Source organism: Fusarium graminearum, chromosome 1, assembly GCF_000240135.3.
Source record: "Fusarium graminearum PH-1 chromosome 1, whole genome shotgun sequence".
Taxonomy (NCBI): domain Eukaryota; kingdom Fungi; phylum Ascomycota; class Sordariomycetes; order Hypocreales; family Nectriaceae; genus Fusarium; species Fusarium graminearum.
In genome coordinates this window covers 9,456,511-9,473,684 of record NC_026474.1, presented here as the reverse complement: position 1 = coordinate 9,473,684, position 17,174 = coordinate 9,456,511, and the positions used below count along the sequence as shown (strand labels likewise).

The window sequence follows — 17,174 nt, the reverse complement described above, 5'->3', positions numbered from 1 at the left end:
ATGAAGCTCTTTTTAGATTCTCGTGAGTCCTTTAAACTCAGTCAAGCCTATGATGCGATGCTTCAAGACAGCGTATAAGTGCCATCTATGAGCATGAAACAGACCGCAGTCAAGTCTAAGGGTAAGGAACACAACTAAAAGCCTGGTTCTTTACCCCAGACTCATCAAGCTTACCCCAGACTTCAGCCCTGAGTTGCACCATCAAGTAGGAAAGCCAAAATGTTACTTTTCCTCGGATCGGATCGGCTTTCTAAAATCGTACTGTCCATACCATAGCCTCTTCCGAACCGAGCTATTGAAGCTTACACCAAAGATTCCTTGCTTTGCTCAGCGTCTATTAATAGCACTGACGTATGTAAACTCCAGCCAACTTACCATTCAGTCACAAAGCCGAATCACAAGAACGGATGTTGCGGCCAGTATTGGGATGAATTGCTCACTACAGATTTGCCAGATATAAACAAAACCGTTGTTATGTGTTACTGTCCAGTCGCTTCCGATGTCGCTTTTTTCGTTTCCGTCGTTTCGTTTCTCATCAGCCCGAGTTAAAATCCTATGTTCCTCCCACTCTTGCTCATCTTGTCTTTGTCCAACGATAGTGAATATGCTATCCTTTGCACTCATACAAATCCCTCCACGGCCAATTCAATGGCCATATCTACGCGTCTACGAAGGCTATTTATCCATCTTCTACATGCCCTCCGTAATGTTGAATATACTATCCGCCGCCTCCGCCTCTAACGGCGGCTATGCCGCTTGCATCGCTCCCGTTTGCTGGGTCGGCATCTCTACATCGCCGACGCAGCCATAGTGTCGATGGTTGGCTTGGCCGATCGTGCTGCCTGTTCTTCTTCTCCGCTGCCATCCGGCGAATCTTGTAGCGCCACGTTGCCCTGGATACGTCGCTTGGCAGTTCTCTTCTCAGCTTCCGTGATGTTCTCTGCATTCTTTCGCATGTCGGGAGTCCACTGTGGCTCACTAGGCGTGTGGCCAACAGACATGCCTACTCGGACCTGTCGACGTGTTAGCTACTGACTACTTCGCCTCATACTCTATTCATGACTCACCAGAGTTTCAAGTGCATCGTGGCCATTGTCCACAAGATCATCATCAAAGACCATTCTTCCAGGCTCAAACAGGAGCAAGATGGTGCTGCCGCCGAACTTGAAGTATCCAAGCTCCTCTGCACGTTGAACCTTGTCGCCCTCGTTGCGGGTGATAACAGTGCTGCCCACCATCATAGCACCCACGCAGATGACCATGACACGGCCATGAGCCTCGCTGTCAATGGGGACAAGAACTCTCACGTTCTCTCCGTACACATCCAGAGCTGATCGAATGGCCATGGGGTTGACTGTGTAGTACTCGCCCTCGATCGTCTTGGGCTTGCCCATGACACCATCGACAGGGATATGGAAGCGATGGTAGTCCTGTGGAGCCAGTCGGAAGATACCCAACGCTCCACCTTCAAATCGGGATACGTCTTCGGGATAGGCGTCTCCCAAGAGTCTCTTCATGTTGAACTCGCGACCCTTGACCCAAATCTTAGTAGCGGTTGAGATGGAGTTGAAGACAACACTGCGGCAATCGGCTGGTGACACGATGATATGGGGGTTGTGAGGTGCTGAGCAAGGGCGAGCATCAGGCTTCAGAGCACGGTAGAAGAACTCATTGAAGTTGTTGAACTCTTCTAGTGGTAGCAGAACCTCTGACATGTCGAGACCATGGAAAGCGATGAACTTCTCGATCTCATCCTTGGACGCAGGGTCATCAAACTTCTTGCCCTGCTTGACGCTGAGGTTCTTAAGTAGCTTTCGGACTGGTTGTTGTGTTAGCGTTCGTTCTGAAGTTGCCTTTCAACGCTTAATGTTCTGTACTTACTTCGCTTGTTCTCCATATCTCGAGATTTGAGACCCTTGTAGAGAAGACGGATTCCTAATCTGACATAGACACTCATCTTCTCCTCGTTAATCTGTCCTGTGAGACGGTCTTGGACAAGGATATTGGCCGAGTTGGCACCCAGTTTGTATCCACCGTAAGAGATCTTGGTGATAACCTTAGAATACCACTTTCGCTGAGCCTGGCTAGCAGTTACGAATCCGCCCACCAGGACACTGTTGACTTGTCTCCAATCCTGGCTGGCGCAAGTCGCGATATGGGTGATGATGTCAGCATCCTTGCGCTTGTTGAGTCGTGGTTGATGACAGATAGGGCATTCTCGGATCTCGACTACATGTTCCTCGCCGCGATCGTCACCGCTGTCAGATTTGTCGAGGGGATCGCCCTCTTCATCTGCAGGTGTCTTCAACGTGGGGACGTTTGAAATTGGTGTTTGGGTTCCTGACGTTGCGCTCAGGTCCAAAACGCTAGGGTTTTCTGAGCCACCATTGCTGTTGTTGTTGCCTGGACGAGACACGTGGAGGAGGTTCTTCATGTCCGGTACAAGATGCTTCAGTTTGTCCCCCGCAGTGGCTGAAGATCGTCTCTTGCCCTGCAACTGGTCTTCCAAACAAATGACAACTTCGTCCATGGTAAGCTCCCAATTCTCCTCATTGTCAGCATCCCGGTGGGGGAATCTCGAAAAGAAGGTGTCGATTGTGGCCTCAGTAAGTGTGGAGCCCAAAGCCTCAAGCATTGTTGTGAGTTCAATTCTGCTGATTCGGCCGCTTTCATCAGCATCATATTGCCGAAGCATGGCCCGCCAGAATTGTTGTCGGAGAGCATCGTATGGCATGTACTTGGCGCGCAGGTACAGAATAGGGTTGTGCTTCTTCTCCCACTTTTCGAGATCCTTCAATTTGAGGGGCACTGTGTATTCGTGGAAGTCGGAATCTCCGCCATCCTGCGCTGTTGAATCGGGATCAGCACCTGTGTTGGCAAGGGCATCCGCTGGCGCCAACATGTTAGGGTTTGATGTGGGTGCCGGGGCAGGAACTGCGGTTGTTGTGCTACCGCTGGATGCGTGCTTGCTAAGTGGTGGGCGGATCATCTTGCTGATGCTTGAAGAAGAGTTGGAGCGCGACATGGCAAGCTTCTTGAATCGTGATCGGGAAGGAAGCGCTTCGGCCTGCGCAGGCACCTTAAGGTCGTACAATCCCGTTTCAGGGTTGGCTTGTGGGGATCGCTCAAGCAATTCATGGAGCGGAAGATTGCAGGAAGCAATGAAGTCGTTTCCTGAGTACTTGTCATGGTCGATAACGGTGAATGAGAATGAGTATTTCTGCTCATGGCTCTGAATTTGGAACAACATCTTCTCGTTGAAGACGGGGTTGAGGTTGTGACGAATGCGACGAGTGCGGTATGTCTTCTTGCCGAGGGACGCGACAACAAATGGATCCATGTCGAAGCTTGTGCGTGTAAGATTGGATTCAGGAGGTAGGTCTGTAATCTTGACTACTTCAAGGTAGATGACACCGACCGTGTCGAAGCCGTTGCTGGCAAATGCGTAGGGATTGTTGCGTCTCCTCTTCTTCAACCCTCGAATTCGAAGTCGGCGCTTGCGCTTGGTGGGATCTTGGTCTTGATCGTCTCCCGAGTCCGAGTCACTTGAATCAGAATCATCCTCGTCGAATTCGTCATCGTCACTGGGACTGTCTTGGGGATTGGCGGTGGACTGGGGAGCCGCATTGGGGCCCAGGTTAGGCGTCATCGAGGGCGTAACATTACGAGACCCAGCGGGAGCGGCGCCTACAAGGGTTTGGAACTTTTCAAGGATTTCCTGTGTTGTGGCCGATGGGTTGGTCGAGTCGAAGAGGGAGAACTGCAGCTGGACTTCTCCGGAGACAACGCTTGTCTTTTTACCGGGACGTTTGCTCTTGAGACGATACCAGGTTGGCTGTTGTTCCACCTTGCCGTTGTTGAAGATCTCTTCGAGAGCGAGATCGAATTCACCCATGTAGTCCTTTCCGAATCGATCCTTGTCCCAGCAAATAACACTTAGGAGAAGGTTTTGGACGGAAGTGAGAGGGATTTCTTCGGAAACGTTCCATTCTGGATTGAGTGTCTTGGGGACATCGTTGGTTACGATTCGTGATTCGCCGGTGGAAACGATGATGTACTGAGGAGGCTACTGTCAGCATTTCTCGTGAAACATTTTGCGAGAATGACGTTGAAGAGGAGCTTACAGGATCGGATGTGCCGCTGCGATCTTTGGCCGCAAGGTCTTTTCCCTGGTGGAGAGTTAGTAATTGTTCCTAGTTTGGGTTTGTTCTGAAATCGGCTTCGTGTCCTGGCCAATGTATGGCATTCTCGACTGGCAACGAAGCGGCGATGCGACAGAGCCAGCCAGACAAGGAAGAATTGGGTTGGGGCTCGCGTATCGCGGCGGCGACATGGCATAAGCACGATTACATACTCTTATAATCCAAACTCTCAAAGCCAGACCATTTCCGGCATCCCTGGAAGGGCTCGTGCTGTCATTCTTTGATCTCATGGGGGGACTGTTGCTGCGATTCTTTTTGGAGTTTCCGTTGGTGACGGAGATTGTTGCGGAGGAAGAGGAGGAAGATCGAGAGACGGATTTGAGTCTTGTTGGGATGATGCGCACCATGACGGCAGAAAAGGCCTTGGCTAGGCCTGCAGCGTACAGTAGTGGGTGGACAGCTGGAGCTCAGGCAATAGATCGATCGACAGCGGGGTTACTGCGCTGGTGGCCCTGAAAGCAACCCCCGTCGGACTTGCAGGTGGGTGGGTGTGGTGTCTCAGGCTTAGCCTCAGCTCAGGCTGATTTCCTTTCCAGGTGATGACGTTCACCAAATGCCCTGTAACCTGTTGCAGAGATGTAGTACCAAGGGTCGAATGATGGGATTGGTGCGAGGTGACGTAGCAAACAAGGCAAGGCCAGGTACAGATAATAAACAAATAATATCTGAGAATACGCCCAGTTAAAGTTTCTATCTTGGGGAATATGCAAGAATATTCCCTCAGCAACAAACTCAGGCTCAAGGTTTTTTGTCGCTCGTGTTTGTCCTGGTTCGAACCGGGCTTATTATTCGCGTCGTCTTATTCGTTACGGGAAAAGCGTAGGTAATCCAGCTCTAGATTGTTCGCATGGATGAAACTCCTTTTTCGGCCCCCTTTTCAATGCGGCTGTATAAGTGGACGTGTCGTACTCGTGGTCCCTTGGGTTCAATATTGAATTGCGACGTGCGCCTTTGCTCGCAATTTTGTTTTCCTTCCGTCCCGATGATGGATTGTGATTGCACTGCCCGTATCGAACCGAATCAAATCGTGTGCCGAATTAGTTTGCTCCTTTGACGAGTGACGAAAGGCCAAGCCACGGCCAAGCCTCGTTATCGATGTCAGCGCGCGTGGGTGGGACAAGGAACGCGCAAAGTTCTTAGACGGAGCTGGCACAAGTCGTCGTCGAAAGTATAATGGCCGATCGCTTGGGTAGTCAAAGATGAAGGAGGTGTTGGCTATGCAGGTGTCGGTAGTGGCAAGATCGAGCTCGTTCGCAAGAGAAACAAGAGGTATAAGAAGGTAGTAACAGAAATACGATCCAAATTAAATCCAACTCGGTTATAGGCGAGACGAGACGAGACAAGAGGTTGAATTAAACAAAAATGGGGGCATCAGAGACTCAGGAGTAACCATGATACTAATTTGAGTAACAGGTTATGGAGTAAACAAATGGGTTAATCTCGTCTTCTTATGTCTCGCATAACAATAATAAGACCTTGGGTTAAGTAAGGCAGAGAAACCAAGGAGAAAAAAGAAACAAGACGGAACGGCAAGAGCAAAAAGGAAACCTCCCTTGTTTTATTCAGTATAAGACAAGGTGGTAAGATAGTAGGTAGAAGGTAAGTACCAACATTTATTTATTATTAGCTGGACGGGGCAGGTACAATACGTAAAGATACAACAATCTTACTCCCAATTTCCGACATGGCTCATGTTCCTTCGTGCTTCTGCCTTTTGCCTTTGCCTCTGCTTCAGCCCAACCCAGGCCAGACCAAGCCAGACTAACTTAGAGCCCGTGAATAGCTTGTTGGGGCGTATCTTCCCGTGCCGATTTGGCCGTGACTGACTAGGGGATTGACTGTCACTGGACACGTATTCTGGACTGTCTATGGATCCGTCTGTCTACAAAGGCAACTATACCTAACTGGACAAGCCGTAAAGCCGTTCCAACAGGTGCTGTACTGTAGGTACTGTATGTATCTACCTTTGTTTCTTTGTCTTGCTATTCAGAACCAGGAGAAAATACCTCTTGTGCTTTTTACTTTTACTTAGCCTGGCCGAATGAAACCGAATTAGCTTCTTCCGTTCTCGTTTAGCCTCACAGTACGTTAGACTACTAACCTAGGTGTCAAGCATTCGTTGGCATCGAGTCTAGCCAATTCTTCCTCAGTACCTCGCCCTAGGGCTACATATATGCCTCGTCTTGAATTTCATCGTATTACACTGGACTCAAGTCCGTTCCCCTCTATTAGATTGTCCCCTCCACAACAGGCAACTCCTCCTAACCCTTGGCTTCTTGGCCTTGTCCTTTTGGCCCCCATGGTGCCGATTGTCCGGGAACCTGCCAGATCGGAAGTCTTGGTATATATCATTTGTTTATCTGGGATTATCTGACGAGAGATATCCAGTGTTGAAATCGTCGATTCGGATTGAGATTTACAGTGGGTGCAAAAGAACACGAGAGATTAGCAAAAGGAACTTTAGGACATGTACTGTACAAGTACAGTACTTACAGTGAGACTAACTTAACGGTGGAAGCATGATCTTCCATCACCGTTCCAACACGGACATACGACAAGGGCATGGTGGTTGGTGTCTATATTAGTTAGCAGACCGATGGCTAATTTTCTGTTGTTTTTCTGTCACCGCTTCTTCTTTTGGCTATATCATGGCCTTTTGCATGTGATCAAGACTGCATCTCTATGAACCCTGTAGCCTAACTACTTCATTCACTCAAATCTAACCTACATTCTTTCCTACCTAGGTATCTATTTTCCTGCTCTGCTCTCAGTATTCACCCGTCGCAGTTGACACGTAAATCCATTCTTCAAGTCAAATTGATCTTTTAACCGGCATTCTGCTTACTGTACCAGCAAAAATGTGTGACAGCTCATTCCGACGTCACTGGAATGCGCCCAAACATAGTTAATCCTCATTAAAGACTAATTGGACCCTTGTCTCTGTTTTTCTCGTCTTCCTCTGGCCCGGTCTCGAGCTGAGACAAAGCCACAAGCCACGTAACATTAGGTCTCTTACCATCCCCTATGTCCCCATCCGAGCTCTTCTTCTCGAGAAGAGGTTACAACTGTGGTCTAATCTAACTCATGACCAGAACGAATATGAATAAGAATAGACGTTCGTCTCCTGTTGGATCCTCAATGAGTTCCCGAGACTTCCGAGATTGTAGTAACCTTGAAGATATTGCCACTGGGTTAATTCATTTTGATATCAGCAATTTCATGTCTCATCCTGTCTTTCTTTGAGACATTCTCAACAGTTTTATTTCACATCTATGCACGATCTTATCAAAATGTGGGCGTATGTAAGCAACATAAACATCAACAAATACATTCGTGTCTGTAATGCTTCGCAATGCTATGCTGTCAATGGACCGATGTCTGCAACCGAGGCAAAAATACAATCCTCCGTAATCAACGCCTTACTCCATAACATTTACATGCGCTCTCTTTTCCCTGTTATCTTGACCGCCAAACTCCAGTCGCTATGCGGTCTCACTTTCACGTCAACGCCGCTGCAATGCGCCCAACACAGCCAAATTCGATCGCAAGCAAGTGCCCCATCTTCGTAAACCAGCTCAACAGTTGCTAGTAACCTCCCCCTCCAGTCGTATCAGAACGTTTATGGCATCGAAAAAAAGTTTGTTTCCTCCTCCTAGACACTCAGTCGACAACATTTGCCTCGCAAGACCGACAACCCCTCGAGCCCCGTTGCGGTCACTTTGGGTGTGTACCTCAGATGGCTCTTGAGATGCAACCCTAAGAACCCATTCCTTCGCAGCATCTTGTGTCGTACCGATTCTAGGTTTATCTTGTTCCTCTGTCAGACCGAAAGCCCAACAGATTAGAGAGCAGACATATATGCCCCAATAATCCGATATGCCAGACAGGGGTATTGTCCCCACCGGACAAGTCTCCCCTCTGCTGCTCTCAGCCTGACTGGGCGAGGTCTGCAAGTTAAGGAACAATTTTAACGACCGCGCAGCAAACACAGTTGCTATTGAAGCCGTTCCTGAGCTTCTCCACGTGTCTAGAAGCTTCTGGTGTTCCGCAAACAAGTTTAGGTTAGTCAGCTTTTTGTTGAAAACCCAGGTCTTGCCAGATACTGATAATAGATGGTAGAGGGGTGTGTGGTGTAATGCTAGATAAGTGCTAGCAATAGCTGAGTCGGGGAATATCCTTGAAATAGGGAACATATTTGACTTGAACTTTGCTACATCTTCCACAAGACTAATTTGCGATGGGCTTTGGCGCCGTGGAAGGGATAATGAGTATACAGCAAGTAAAACTGCCGCATCAAAAGCTGGGCCAGATGCTATATCAGAAGCAGACAGTGTCCATAGGTTTGTGTTAGAAATAGATTTTGGAGCCCTTCTTGTCCGTAATTTTGACCATGATTGAGGGTCGCGGGCTTCCCAAGCCTTTGTCGTTGTAGCTGTAAGCGGGATTGGGAGAGTACTCGGAGAAGAGTAATCTAAACCGATGACAGAAGTGTATTGGCGTTCGTGGTACCATGAGCTATGTACATCAAGCAGGAAGCAAGCTGCCAACAACCGTCGTCTTGATTCTGCGGCAATCCAGGCTTTCCAAGCTTGATGTTCATCTTTGATGGAGGGGCGAGAAGTAGAAGTGAGTTGATCACTGACGACCTATCGGGAGTTGAGCTGAGCGTTCGAATGCAGGTTGTCGAAACAAGAAGAAGTATGAAGCAGACAGATCTACCAAAAGAAGGACAAGAAGGTTGAAGAAGAGTAAAGAAAGTGGTATCATAATAGAATATAAAAAGAAAGACATAAAGAGGAAGAAGAAGAAACTTAAGAAAAACTAACCCTGTTATAGAGCGAAGTGAACCGGGTAGAGGGTTGGTGCGAATATGAATTTTTACCGCGAAACCGCGCGTAGTACTCGCATAGTGCAATTGTGTGCTGGACTGGCATTGACCACCTTTCAAAGCGTGTGAACTAAGCGTATCAGCAACGGCCGCTTGTTGCCTGGGCGAGTCCTTTTCCCACTCAACTCACCACTTTAGACTTGTGCAAGGCGTAAGCATGAAGCTCCGCTCCCTTCATGCGGTCGTCTGCGTTGGGAATAAATTGTGTTGCCAATGCAGCCATAGCACATTGTAGCACATGTATATGCTCTGTCTCTTCCTCGGGGACGTCTTGGTATGTGTGCTTATGAATGATAGGCTCCTTGGGGTGGACTTGATTCCAATAAACCTCAAGATACCTTGGAATTGCTTCACTAGTAGCAGATGAAAGGGAAAGTGGCATCAGATCTTGGGTGCTTAGCAAGCCGTTCCCTCCTGAGGTCCCAGAGCTGCAGCTGGCCAAATCGAAAGTCCCACCTGAAGTTGGTAGCGACGGAACAGCTAACAAAGTCTCAGATTGAGCAACAGCCAATGAAGGGGACACACTACGAACTGTGGAATTGAGGGTTTGACCGACAGTACTGAGAGCAGTGTCTTCGGGATATCCAGGTAAAGATAGGTCCATGCCAAAGGCAGGAGTGTAGACCTGTGGCGGAGTGCTGTGGTACACATATGGGGCAGGATATGTGACATGGTCCATACTAGTGCTTGGTATATCGTTAGGAGTGCTATGGTAAGTCGACGCTGGGGTCATCCAAGGTTCGTTCGCAACCGGCACAGGAAACTGGGTACTTCTTGAGTTATTCGGAGGAGTTGAGAAAGCACTTGTTGATCCGGAGCTGCCTTGCCAATGTAATTCTGGAGTTACACCCTCAGGTAGAGTCGGCAGTATTGGCATAGTTCTTGGCGCACCATAGTTTGACATAAAATTATTGTTTACTGCTGGCAGCTCAGGATCTAATGCGTAGTCTGGGTAATCAACCGATCCATTCGAACTAGGTTCCGTCTTGTAGTTGCGGTTTATGTTGGGTACAGAAGTCATTGGTTGCCAAGCTCCAGCGACATTAGAGCTGTTCTTTGCAGAAACCAATGTTTGAGGATCGTTGAACACTGTGATAGGCTCGGGTCGTGTAGTCTCTGCAGGGGACAGTACCTGTGTCTTCGAACTGCCCTGGTCATGAGGGCGCTCCGTTTCAACGATATCCAAGGCATCTTGGTCACTGTTCTTTGTTAGTATTGAAGCAGTTCCAATACAACATGCTCAACTCACTGTCTCTGAACATGTCGATCGAGAAGGTCCTTGCGGTAGAAGGTCTTGTTGCAACCAGGGATAGGGCAATACAACTCTGGAGGCGAATGGCTGAGCTGATGTCGTCTAGGTCACAACTGTTAGAAACGCCCACCAAATTCGGACGAGGAACAAACCTCAGGTGTTCTGCTCTAGAGAACGTCTGGCTGGGTTAGAAGCGTGACTGTATATAGGGAAAAGAGATTTACCTTGGGACACTGATCACAATTATGAACCAGCACGCCCTTCTTTGCCTTGCTAATCTTTCCAGTAATTGGAGTCAATCTGACACGGGACTCGCCGCTTGCTGCAGTCGTTAGGGGCCTCATGAGGGTATTTGACGATGAAGCATGCTGGGCAGCATAATGTGTGTCATTAGAGTCAATGCTCATGTTGCTGCGGCGTCGTCGGTTATTCATGTTGAGATCGGCTGTTGTCGGTGATGAAAGATCAATAACAGAGGACGACTTGGATGATCCTGATGGGTCATGAGGGTTGATATGAGAAGGGGTGTGTGTTTGATAGTTCAAGGATGTGACATAGCTGTGGACAGAGGGTGACTTTGAAGTCAGGTCAGTGGAACGGCTCTCGGATCTTGGATCGATGGGCTCGTCCTCAGTATTCATGATATTCTTAAGACTAGCCATGGCCCGTAGTTGATAAATAGAAGCACGAATTGAAAAGGGTAATGCGTCCGGAGAATTATTGTAGGTCAAGCCAAACTTAGTAAGACACAGCCCCCCCCCCAAGACGCGGATGAGCAGGTCCCGGCAGACAGAAGGCTTTAGGCTCATGTAACAAAGGTGGGCGATGAGGGTATAGAGCAACAAGTGGGAGTAATAGTGGGGGAGTTGATGTAGAATTTCATCAAGATCAGTAGATGAAGGAAGGGTATGGACGGCTAAGGCTGGGGACACAGCGTAGGCGATGCTAGCCTCGAGTGATGAGCAGGGATGTATGTGGATGCGAAGACGGGGCTCAGTGTAAGTGCGATATTTACTCTGATGCTAAGATAGGAACCAAGAGAGGCATTGCTAGTTGAATCTGGGCATGGTTATCCGTAGTTGAGAAAGGGTTAGAGATGGAGTTGCAGGGGAGGGTCCAAGTGATTGACCCAAGATTGAGGACAACCCTGCGAGCTGAGCATGGGGCGCAGGGGCTTGATGCATGGATGGACAAGATTAGATGTTCTGTGAAGTCATCAAGTAAATGATGGATGATGCAAGGCACTCGAGGGTCTGGGGGTGCTGTAGAGAGCATGGATGGAATGTCCTCGAGACCAAACCCGAATAGCCATGCAGTCCATCCATTGTTTAGTTTGGTTTGGTTTATCTGCCCATGTGCCACCCTTTCACATTGACCCTTGTCGCATGCTTGCCGCTCCCTGTTCGTCGAGATGTGATGCGACAAGTGGCGGGACGGGGCCGCAAGCGCCATCTAAGCCTTCAAGGAACGGTACCTGATCAAGCGACTAGCGCCCAGGCCCGGTGCAGTGCGGTAACAAACAATAGTAGGGGCACCAAGACAGATTGTCGATGTTGGCTGAAAAAATCCCGACCGATCCGATGCCCTACTAGAAAAGTCGCGCTTATACAGCTGTACAATGTCTTGTGAGGAGAGACGAAATGTCGGCGACGATCAGTGAGAAAGAGTTGTGTTGGTTAACAAAGGTGCAACTAAAGTTCAAGCCAGCCTTGTAAGCAGGGAAGCAACCAAGGGGCGTAGCTGCTGAAACATCTTTTGCCTAGGTAAGAGCTAGGGTGTACTACAGAGTGGGATTTTGGAGCTTGCTACTTGATCGGGTTTGTTTTGTTGCAGGGGGCACTGAGACAGCGTGTGCGGGTAAGGCGTCAAGGCGCCTGTTGGTGGCTGTTTTAGAAGCGATCGTGACAACGGCCCATCCATCACATTACTTGACAGGGATTGATAATAGAGGAGGGGAATACCTAGATCCAATACAAAAAGAGGCTGAGTATTGAACTTGGACCGTACCTTAGGTAGGTACCTTGTAGAGTGCAGGAACGGCGGCCGACTGGACGGACTGTCCCCCTTGCCTGCTCGCACTTGTACTTGCATCGCTGACAGGTACCAGCTCATAGTACCTGCCATGTTGTGTCTTCCCTGAGGCTGACATGACAGTAACTGCTATCAATAGTAGCGATGGGTGGACAGAACCTGCCGATTTGGGAAACTGCCCATGCTTTGTATTGTTAGGCCGTATTGATTCTAGATACTACCAACTTTGCTACAAAGTTGTCTTGTTCGGTTGTGGCTTTGGATTTCCTTCTTCCTTGCTGAACCACGTTTATTTCCAGGCTCCCTTGTCCAATTTTTTACAAGTGCTTATCCAGTGGGTTATTGGCAATTTAGCTTTAACCTGGGCACTCATGAAGCGTAAGGGCATGGGTCAATTTCTTGACCCGAGAATTATCTTAGTTGTGATCCATGACCGGTCAGGTCACAGAGTGTGCCGCATTCCCAGGTAATTGGCTTCGTTCTTCCTCATTCATCATAGTAAATTGAAATCTATACTGGATCCGTTCTCCTGGTAGCGCCAATTTGAATCCCTGTCTTAAGTTGTTTGTACAGGGATGATATTAGCCCAGCCTTGTCGGGCGCTAGGGCGACCAAGTAAAAATCCCTTGAGAGACACACCAAGACTCAGCCACGCGAAGGCTTATTGGCTGATATTTCATGATGACCTGACGTGACCTATTTTTATATATAGGATACAGCAGCTGCGCCTGTCAAACCCTTGTCCGTTGGTACTAAGCTCTGTTTGCTTGCAGTGCAATGAGCCAGGGAAGTGTGTACATAGTGTTGGAGTAGGGGAGTCAGGATGATCGACAGCTTACTGAATTAATTTATTTAAGACGAGGCATTCTTCAATACATGACTTAGTCAGATAACTCCAATAATGCCTTGTGTTTTAAGTTCAGTGATCCTTTTTTGATAGATGAGTTTCTGTATCAACAAAGGTCAGTGCTTCTGCAAATAATTCAAGTCGGAAGCCGTTCAAAACAATGCGGGGTCGGACCGTTCCCTTTGTTTGTTCCACCGTCCCCCCGCCTTTTGGCTGGAAATGGACTTGGCATCTAAGGTCAACACCATCACGACAGATGCGCGCAAGTCTTTCTAAATTAGACCTGCATATTCGTTAGCTATGCGTTGTCTATCGCATCGGATCTAGTAGCATCATGATCCTCCTCATCCTCGTCTTCATCTCCAACTTTATGAGACCCAAGATACTATGCTGTAAGATTCGGCCCGCACGGAGAATATCCTTCTTTCATGCCCTCCACGCGACCTGCAAAAGCACTGTAACCACATATCGCGTGCAAGAGCGGAAAGCCACCGGCGCTTGGGATCCGACTATTTTTGTAGTTGGAGGCTCTAGTTGACCAATGCGAGATCAACAAGGAGCGGCTTTGCCAAATGCAGATCATGGTTGAATGTTTATCTTGGTTCGAGATGCCAAGCTCTTCGCTATTGCCCCACTCCCCATACATGAACTTATACCGTCACTAACATTGGCATTTTTACGACCAGCTTTTCAGCGCCGATGCACCTCGAATCTGATTCGCATGTGTTCCTTTCTAGGAACGGTAGCAGATTTGCACGTCGGGAGTTGCTTACAATCTGGCTACCATTGCGTACCACTCAGAGTCTGTGATTGCAATTCTTCCATACACCGCAACTTTGCTAAACCAGCGAACCATCTGTTTCCAATTTTGATTTGAGTTCACGTTCAACAAAATGTACCGGAGCTTGCATCCCCTTTCGGACACATATACGAATATGATGTAGTGTCTGCAAATCCCAGCCTACCGCGGCAGTTTTGTTTTACAACCAGCAACTCAAGCATCAAAGTCCACGAATACAATGGTCCATACGGTTTGCATCTTTACCCCTTCCAATCTGTTGTCCCCCTTCTCCGTCTCGGCGATTCCTGTGTTTGCTGTCGATGTTGCTGTCGGTGCACTGTCACATTCTCCTGCTGACTGTCTGGACACCATATTCAGCATGTCCCTTTTGATAGTGCACATCATGATAGCTACCATGTATGAGGGGGTTGTTTCGACGAAACGTTACTTCAGATAAGCATTCACTTCCACATCGGTCACTCTTGATGCTTATACATCTAAAATAGCCGCCCAGTTAAACGCAAACTAAGCGCAATCGCTCCCATATCGTGGCATATCGCGCTTGTGCCTTTCGGAGACTTGATTACCCTTGAGTAATCAAACTCGGACTCGGACTCATTAAAGCTTCAAGCTTCGGCAAAGACTGATGCAGTCCAGCTGAGTTAGCGTGCGACGGAACGTAAATCTAATCCGAGGACAAGTTTCATCAAACTGTTTTTTGCAATTAACTTTAACTTCTGGAACATGCTACTTCCAGCCCAGTACACCAGTACATGAAACTCAATGCAGACATCACAAAGTTCAAGAAGACATAATCTCTTCCAATTATTTCGCCCACTGCTGTACACGTAGTACTAGACAAAAGACTCTGGCTCAGCAGCGTGCTAACACGTCTCCGTAGCCGCAAGAGCATCCAATACATAAACAGAAGCCGGAACGCCATGTATACCGGCCCTTTATTAAAGCGCATAGCCAAATACTGATTAAAGTAATAATCCAAAGCCCATTGCACAAAACACCTGCCGTCTCTTTTGCGGTGACCCTGTCTCCTTTACCATCGGGACATGCTTTTATCCTGTCTCTCACATTTGTAGTTAAATGTACACTGCTCCGTTTACAGCTTGGAGGGAGCGACCGCCGTCGGGGTGTTTGACGACTCCTTTGGCGACTTGGCGTGGGCATCGCTCTCTTCAGACTCATCGTCACTGGGAGGTCGGCTGCCATCGGCGACATTCGTTCGGCTCTTGGTCATCTATGTAATTGTTAGTCGGCCCGAATCAAATATGGCACGATTTGCTCGTTACTCACCCATCCCCTAACACCACCGACAAGGCCGAGGGCGTATCCAGTGATAAACTCCTTGGGTGTACCAGAAGTACCTGGGGTCGTAGGTGAACGAAGTCCCTCGGCGGTACCCGCGCTGTTAAATCGGGCAGGACTTTGAGGACGGCTGACGGGCCAGAACTGCTTCAGCTCACGACCAAGTTCTTGGCCAGTGGTGGACCAGTTGTTTGTGATGTTCTCTCGGAGGTCCTGGACGTGACGCTTGAGGTCCAATTCGTTCTTCTTGAGCCAGCTGACGTTGAGTTCCTGGCGGGAAGTACCGCGCTTGAACTGTCTGGCAATATACTTCTCGTAGTCGCGCACGATTCTACTGATGTTAGCTCGATCATCCGAGTGAATGTGAAATATCGTTTTACCTTGTGATGAGGCCAGTTGTGCTGACACCCTCTGTACGCTGGGTAACGAGGAACTTGCCAGCGGCCTTGATGGGCTGGTAAATGTCGTCACCTTCGTCAGCGCCATAGGGGAGATCGTCGTGGGCAACGTAATCGAGCTTGTTCTCGTCGAGGAACTCGGGAGTGACAACCCATGGGCAGTCTTCGATAACCTCATCGACCCATTTGCAGTGACGGAGGGTCTCGGCACGCTCAGCGGCAGACATGACAGTCAAACCCTTGCGCTTGTGTGTTTCGTGATCGCCTGTGACGCCGACGACCAGCGTTGTGTCGGGGAAAGCCTTCTTGGCCTGCTCGAGTTGTCGCATGTGACTAGACAGCTATTAGCACACACAATTCGATTGCGCAATTCAGACTACTCTGTAGAGCAGAACGTTGGAAAGAGACATACCCCAAGTGGAAGAGATCAAAGACGCCATCGGCGTAGACACGGACAGGTCGTCCAACAGGGGGAGGGTTGGTCTTGTAGCCACCAGCAGGGTCTTGTAGGTTGCCAATGGGAGGAGGGGGCATAGCCTCAATTCTGCGTTGCTCCTCTTCATCGAGCTCCTTCAAGGCTTGGCGTCCTTTGCGACCAACTCGCTCAGCAATGTCGATACTGGCCTCGGTGGTGTCGCTGGGCTCACCAGGGTCAATGGTGTTATCACGGTTCGAGCTAGAGCGCTGCCTCTTAGGAATTGGAGCTGAGCCGCGGGCGTGAAGACGTCCCGACTCAGCGGCTGTGGTATCACCCTCCTCGCCTGAAGCATCGCGCGAGGATGTCTGGATGCCATTCTCAGCAAAGTCGTGTGTGGATTCGACGCGAAGCGAGTTTCTCTTGCGCTTGCCGCCTTGAGATGATCCGGAGGGCGACGACATGGCTACGGCTGACGAAGAAGAATGGAAATGACGCGGTTTCGGGCTTGGTTGGGGGTGGGACTGTCGGGTTGTGGGAGAGAAAGAGGGAGGAGAGGCCTTTCTTAAGAAGAAGCGATGCCCCGGGTGTCTAGGTTGGTAGGTAAGGTCTGTCCTCAGGTAGTGTAGGTTGTGGGAAACAAGACGGGGACCGGAAATCAGTCGAGTCTTGTACAGCAACTTATTAACCTAGAGTAAACGGTTACGGCTACCGAAGCAGTCCCACGTTGACGCGAATAAAACCGGGTCTAGGAATTGAGTCTGGACCTTGTGCCAGAGCTGATTGGGTTTGGGAAGGTAATGATCCTTGCAAAAATCTGGGGGGGTTCTAAAACTTGGCTCGCCTTACAGCAGAGCATGTAGCTTTTTTATACGGGACTGGAGGAGGAGGGAGGGATTACAGTTTGTTGAGGATACCGTCATCGGGAGGCGAGATATGATGATTGATAAGAGGCCAGAAACAAGGAATGCAGCGAAATGCTGTCAACCAGAGAGATAGGAACTGGCTTTGATGCCATCTGGACTGTACTGTATCTGTCC

General features: G+C 49.0%; 4 protein-coding genes across 4 annotated transcripts; 1 reads left to right on the top strand and 3 right to left on the bottom strand.

Annotated features, from left to right (window-relative positions):
• Window positions 1-788: 788 nt before the first annotated feature.
• Window positions 789-4,549, bottom strand: FGSG_10007 (uncharacterized protein; the record flags this gene model as incomplete). The annotated part of the gene is made up of 5 exons (XM_011320628.1): window positions 789-1,013; window positions 1,068-1,819; window positions 1,882-4,066; window positions 4,125-4,169; window positions 4,355-4,549. 5 exons carry the CDS (start codon window positions 4,547-4,549, stop codon window positions 789-791), a joined length of 3,402 nt encoding a protein of 1,133 aa, XP_011318930.1.
• A 3,228-nt stretch (window positions 4,550-7,777) lies between these two features.
• Window positions 7,778-11,151, bottom strand: FGSG_10006 (uncharacterized protein; the record flags this gene model as incomplete). The annotated part of the gene is made up of 4 exons (XM_011320627.1): window positions 7,778-8,848; window positions 9,221-10,289; window positions 10,340-10,434; window positions 10,567-11,151. 4 exons carry the CDS (start codon window positions 11,149-11,151, stop codon window positions 7,778-7,780), a joined length of 2,820 nt encoding a protein of 939 aa, XP_011318929.1.
• Window positions 11,152-12,489: 1,338 nt separating this feature from the next.
• On the top strand, window positions 12,490-12,843 carry FGSG_13688 (uncharacterized protein; the record flags this gene model as incomplete). Its single annotated transcript, XM_011320626.1, has 1 exon — window positions 12,490-12,843. One exon carries the CDS (start codon window positions 12,490-12,492, stop codon window positions 12,841-12,843), a length of 354 nt encoding a protein of 117 aa, XP_011318928.1.
• A 1,958-nt stretch (window positions 12,844-14,801) lies between these two features.
• Window positions 14,802-16,808, bottom strand: FGSG_10005 (choline-phosphate cytidylyltransferase). The gene is made up of 4 exons (XM_011320625.1): window positions 16,132-16,808; window positions 15,702-16,052; window positions 15,310-15,652; window positions 14,802-15,253 (listed from the first exon to the last, which is right to left on the bottom strand). The coding sequence occupies exons 1-4, from the start codon at window positions 16,596-16,598 to the stop codon at window positions 15,116-15,118; spliced, it is 1,299 nt and encodes a 432-aa protein (XP_011318927.1). The 5' UTR covers window positions 16,599-16,808; the 3' UTR covers window positions 14,802-15,115.
• Between the last annotated feature and the right edge of the window lie 366 nt (window positions 16,809-17,174).

What these genes read in the sequence shown, in the direction of transcription:
- FGSG_10005 (XM_011320625.1), bottom strand. Translation starts at nt 16,598, where the DNA reads ATGTCGTCGCCCTCCGGATCATCTCAAGGCGGCAAGCGCAAGAGAAAC. An exon ending in ACAACTGGCCTCATCACAAG is followed by an intron (nt 15,653 to 15,701) that starts GTAAAACGATAT and finishes TAACATCAGTAG; the next exon opens with AATCGTGCGCGACTACGAGA. An exon ending in TCGGTGGTGTTAGGGGATGG is followed by an intron (nt 15,254 to 15,309) that starts GTGAGTAACGAG and finishes ACAATTACATAG; the next exon opens with ATGACCAAGAGCCGAACGAA.